Source organism: Malaya genurostris, chromosome 2, assembly GCF_030247185.1.
Source record: "Malaya genurostris strain Urasoe2022 chromosome 2, Malgen_1.1, whole genome shotgun sequence".
Classification (NCBI taxonomy): domain Eukaryota; kingdom Metazoa; phylum Arthropoda; class Insecta; order Diptera; family Culicidae; genus Malaya; species Malaya genurostris.
The window spans coordinates 228,461,217-228,467,480 of NC_080571.1; the positions used below are offsets into that span (position 1 = coordinate 228,461,217).

The 6,264-nt window shown below is 33.9% G+C and overlaps 1 protein-coding gene across 1 annotated transcript; it reads left to right on the forward strand.

Moving 5' to 3' along the window:
• Positions 1 to 1,820: 1,820 nt before the first annotated feature.
• LOC131432602 (membrane protein BRI3) lies at positions 1,821 to 2,718 on the forward strand. Its single transcript, XM_058598965.1, has 3 exons — positions 1,821 to 1,901; positions 1,970 to 2,057; positions 2,115 to 2,718. The coding sequence occupies exons 2-3, from the start codon at positions 1,985 to 1,987 to the stop codon at positions 2,495 to 2,497; spliced, it is 456 nt and encodes a 151-aa protein (XP_058454948.1). The 5' UTR covers positions 1,821 to 1,901; positions 1,970 to 1,984; the 3' UTR covers positions 2,498 to 2,718.
• The last annotated feature ends 3,546 nt before the right edge of the window (positions 2,719 to 6,264 follow it).

A 6,264-nucleotide genomic window follows, 5' to 3' on the forward strand; every position in this document is an offset into this window, starting at 1 on the left:
TATTACTTCGAAACCCCCCTCAATAGGTTGTTTCGAAGTAATAACTTTTAATTTATCTGCAAAATATCTCATTAACATAAAAATGTTGCATTTGATGTTCACTACGTAAGAATTTTCTAATAAATTTGGTTATGTTCTTCCCATAACTCATACTAGATTGATCCAAATATAACCACAAACTGAATCGGTCAGTAATACCATGTTCACATTAGCGCTTATATCACTTGATATACCGAGATGATATGCATATCACGTGGAAGTATTCACATATGATCGAAATGATATCGTTTGACAATCAAGTTGTCATATTGAATGTTCCCATTAGGAGTAAGATCAATAATATTGCTTTTCTCTCCTACAATTCAATCAATAATTGAAGTCTTTCATTTAATGGTCTCCGAACGCTAGTATTCGTTGAAAAATTCGAAATTATAATGATTGTTTATTATCACTCTCGAAGTGACGTTCATAAATGAGTGCGTTCAATGCCATTATCCGTGTTGCTAGTTGCGATTTTTGACAATTCGACATGATATCGTACATGATATCCCGGATATCATGTCAAAATGGTGATACGCGTTGACATCAAATTGTATGGGATATCATGTGATATTGCACATGATATCATCGGATATCAAGTATATCCGTATATCACTTGATATCAGCGCTAATGTGAACATACTATGAGGTGAAACTGATTAACCTTCGTCACATCGGTAAGAACGATACACTTCGGTGTACTTTTTTAAATAAATTAGCTACGCAAGTCATTTTGCTTTTTGCATACCAAAAATTAGCTGATAATATCAAATCATGCTCTATTTACATGAAAAGTAAAAACTTTTATCCTAATATGAGCATTCATTGATTTTAACAATGACAAAGTGCTTTTAAATGAAAACAAAATAGATTTAAATTGATAAAAACAGCTATTTTTCTGTAAAGAAGTTTAAGAGTTTATATTCTCTGAAAAAAAAGAACCAATAAAAATTCTAAAATTCACCTATGATCTTCTTGAAAAAAACATTGAAGTAATTTGATTTAAATTTTGACCTGACATCCCTGATGCGAACGGCATGAGGTTAGTGGTATGAGTACTAATATTAGTGTGCGAGAACAAAGTTTCTGTCAAACATTTTAGCGTTAGAGTTCTAAAATTCACAACACACTCGCTTGTGAGGAATTCTGGCAACCGTCAGAAGGCTGGCTGCATTTCGGCAGCTGTCAACATTGTCCAGACGAAATTACGTCATTACCTCGCCGCAAGTGTCTTGTTTATTTCTCTCTTCCTTCTTTTTTCTTTTTTTTTTTTTTATTCGACTTCATTTGATATTCGTAAATCCCGCATGTCCATACAAAAAAACGAATCTTGAGACGAGGTAAATGAGATTGAAATATGGGTATGTTTGGTAGTGAGAAAGCAATGTTATTGGCAATAACATTTTATATAATTAGTATATATGAAGGGCAATAACTGGTTGTCTTTCATATGTACTTTTTATTGAAAAAATAAAACCAAGATGCTAAAAATGTAGAACCGATTCAAAACGGTTCTGCCATTCTTGTATGGCAAGAATCCGACAGAAACAGAACCGATAATTACCGCTAAGCGAAATTCTCTGCCGGGAACGGTTGTTGCATTGTTGCAACGCACGAAATCGGCACGCAGACATAGCCAGCGTCTGGGGGGAAATCTGCCCGCCGCGTACAAGTAGGCAATAGCGATTTTACAAAAATTTTTATGTTTAGTATATATCAACTATTATGTATTTTCCCTCAGTGTATGTGATAGTTACTTAAAACACGAATAAACTTTACACTAGTTCACAATTTCTCGAGAGTGTAAATATTTTGACATTCGATCAGTATAATGGAAAATTTGGATCCTGTGTAAATTCGTTGTAAGTGCTAATAGACGAACGATTTGATTAATATTACAATAATCTGATACTCTGTTCTGGTTGAAAAGTTTACTCGCGCATTTATGATGGCCGATTCTAGAAATCCTCCTACATATGATCAAGTAATGTCTGGAAATCATTCTCAAATATTACAAGGTATGTTCTAGATTCGTAAAAAAGAATGAGTCATTCCAACTTTTTCATTCTCGACAGATATACCAGCGGTAGTTACTGTGACACCTTCTGCACCATATGCTCCACAGCAGAGTTATCCATATCCTACACTACCTGCCCATTCAATGACGAATTATGGCTCGATAGATTCTACTGTTACTAAAATACCCTCAGCTACAGGCCCAATCGTAATTCCGCATGGTGCTGCGTCCGGAGGAACTGGAATGGCTGGTACCACAACTGTCGTGATACCTCAGGAAATTATCGTAGTTGGAGGTTGTCCTGCCTGTCGAATTGGCATGCTGGAAGACGATTACACTTGTTGCGGTATCTTATGTGCAATTGCCTTTTTCCCAGTTGGCATTTTATGCTGTTTGGCAATGAAAAATCGTAGATGTACAAACTGTGGAGCACAATTTTAAAAGATATCAATTAATCAAAGCTTTGGTGATTGGAATAAGATCTGAAATGTTACTGGGAACTGTCGCGTTTACTCCACTAAGATGTAAATGCAAGGTATGTATTGCCTTTTTTGATTTGCATATTACTAGATTCAAGGGAAGTTCATAAAAGTTTATGAATTTTATGTAAATAATGAAATCATGTAAACAAGAATTCGTATTAAATCTAAATATACTGACCATTCTATGCATTTTATTTTTTTGGGGGGTGTAGACACCTCACTAGAGGTGTTAGTCTTATGTTAGTGATAGTCACATGGATCCAATTTGATTTAGCGGCATCAAAATTGTGAGCTTAGCCCAGTTTGAACCAAACGCATTTCGCTCCTAATCTATTATAGCATTCAAAAACAAACTTGATATTGGATTATATCTAAGCGCTTCGTTTCAACTGTTAGTTTTCAAATTTCCGGGTCCGAATGTTTCCAAGAATAATATTTTCGGATACTTGTATTCTAATTTCAAGAATTCTAATTTTTTGTACTTTGATTCATCCGACTCCAGGACATGTAGACAGGGCTTGGCCAACTATATTCTTGCTCTCTGTTGTTAACTCTTCTAAAGACGAACCTGACCGATGCTTCGTAAATACCGATGTTCCGTGTAGTCATGATCCGCTTGCGCAATTCTAGCACCAGACGGATTGCAGACTATATGTTGACGGGATTCAAGTCAGGTAATTTCTCTCTGAAACACGGTCTGCAAATGATGTTGAACCACAAAGTTGCATTGGCAGTTTTTCTACATAAGACTGGTAACGCACTGACGAATCCAAGAGGAAACGTAAAAATAATTGAAATAGTCATGTGCACTTTTCACAAACCGGTCCCCATGAAGTACCAAAGTCTATAAATAAGCAATTGATTGTTTTTAACGTGGATACGTCGCACATGCTGAGATATGGAGCTGGTTCGAAATGACAAAACTGTCAGTAGATTTTTAAATCTGATTTCTGTTCATTTTAAGCTAAAATATGACTGTTTTGAACCAATTTCTCCCTTTAGCATCAACAACTATATCTGTTCGATTTGAGGCCAAATTCTGACCTAGGCTAATGAAAAAAATTATGTTTCGACTGATTTTATTATTGAAATAAATATTCGTAAACTCAACATGAGTTGATATTATTGACAATGTATTTGTTGATTAGATCTTAATTGTGTGATAATTAAACTAAAATTATTGTTTGAATGAAACGTATTCGTTTTTTTATAACCCAGATGAGTTTTCTCTCCCGTGGATAATCAAAAAAGATTGCACGTATTTTAAAGGGGAAATTCATATGCTTCTTTCGTATGTATGTATGGATAAAAAATAATATTACTAAAAACGGCGTAAAATTCCGTAACACGTTTTCTACAGAAACTTTTTGATGCAAAATCTAAAAATTTATATACCAGGATTTGATTGTGGTATATGAATAACTCGATCGTACCTCGACAAAATGTCCTAACTGCTATTGGAAGCATTGGATAATTTGAAAATGAATATAAATCGAAATAAAAGTTTTTAACTACTTTTATGACATTGGAAAAAAACAAAGCAAAGATGTACGATTTGAATAAACGAAAACGTAAATTGAAATAAATAATCAATATAATTTATTTAAATTAAAATGTTTAAGGTATATAAAATATTAATGTTATCAAATTATTGTTCAGTTCAAATTGATTTTCAAATAATTTTTTTGTCAAGAATTTGACAAGAACGCACTTATAAAATGTCTTTTATGTTTATCAAAATATTGATTGAAACAAATCCTCCATGTACAACAATCATTTTGTTTTGTAGTTTTAAGCAACAGCAATTTCAATGTCAAAACAGGTTTGCTTTAGTCACTATATTTAGTTTTTTTTCTTTGGGTGTACTTCATTATGGGACGCTATTGAAAGAGGGAGAGTGAGTGAGTTTTTGATTGCTAATATTTCTAGTTATACCAAACATAACATTTTTCGTCCTCCATGCGACTGGAAATATGATCAGCAACAATTTATGACAAAATTCTTATACCTTTCGAATCGAAATTTTGACCAAAATTATTATTTTCATTTACTTCCGGAGCAGGAAAACAAGGACTACTAGCGGAATTCAGTTCAAGTTGGATTAGTTTTGAGCCCAACTTTGAACTTTTTATGTTGTTGTGTCGTCGCTTTAATCAACGGTTTGGAAGTTTAAGCTCTTATCATATTGTAGTTCCGGAACCCATAGCCAGATAATAATTCAGTAGACATTTCATTCACCTTTCATCTAAGTTTATGAATATCCGCTTAGGCATCTACGAGAAATCGGAGTGCAGTTCCGATCACGGGCGGCGGAAGCCCTATTGGGAGTGTATTGAACTCCACACGTGGAAAATATCTAGGTGTGGAATTTTTTCCATTTCCCTTTGACTTTTTATGGGATCACAAGACCTTTCATTTGAATCTAAGTTCATGAAAATCGGTTAAAAAAGAGCTTTCAAATCCTCTAAAGTGAACACAGATGTTTGCACTGAAGTGTACACGTCGCTGTGCACTCTGGTGTACGGCTCGTATGAGACTCGCATATAAGGAAAGAATATAGTATATAATACTATTTATTATATAGCGCTCAAAACTCCTACTGCTGGAATAGGGGGAAAAGTCGCTTATACAAAAATGTCGATATCTCAGTTGAAAATGGATGGATTTTAACAATCTATGGCTTGTTGGATAGGTATTATCGTGTGGAATCTAAGTATAGAAGTATATGTACATGTATATTTATAACTCAAAAAGTAAACATCCGATCTCAAAACCATTCAATAGCGTTCTGGGTGACGGGGAGACCTTTCATTTGCGACTAGTTTGATCAAAATCGGTCCAGATCTCGACCTCTTAGTTCTGAGATCTCGACCTCTTAGTTGACAACACACATACAGACACACACACATACAGACACACACACGGACATTTGTTCAGTTCGTCGAGCTAAATCGATTGGTATATGACATTCGGCCCTCCGGGCCTTAGAAAATTTTTCTAAAGTTTGAGCGAATTCTATACCTATTTTTTATATATATAAAAAAAAGTAAAAACGATTCAATCCAAAATGCAATGTTCAAATTCATTCATAAATTGAACAATCTACAACCAATTGTTTTTAGCCATCTAGGATTTATAAATTTAAATTGGGAGTTAATATGACATAAATTTCAATAACTTACTTGTAAAACCCGTCTCAAAAATGTAAACTGTATAGCGATTTGAAATAATATCCTCAAATCGAATTCAGGTGTTTATAAAAGTACCTAAAATTCCTTTAAAAGTTGTGAGAAAATATATTGTTATATTATTCTCATATATACTGATATGATGTGCACTTCACAAAGATCTTATTTGAATATTCAGTCCTTTTATAAAATGGTACATAGTTGGAATCAGTTAGATGAATTATTGTCACCATGCCAAAGGTTTTGATCTGTAGCAATGAACAATTTCGATATAGGCGAAAAATTATTATAAGAGAATTTTGGTTATAAATTGAACATAGTTAGTGTCTGTTTAACTGTGAATGAAACATGTCGTGAGTGCAGTAGGCACTGAATCACTGAAAATATACCGTATTTCTATGTGTCGGTTTTGCACGATACAATTTGTGCGATGATTCGTACAATTCATGCAGTTGAAGTTTTGGCACTCACCCATATGCTTGTTCATACCAAACATTTAAGAAAACTTCAATTTTAAGTTATTTGTGTTTATCTCAAC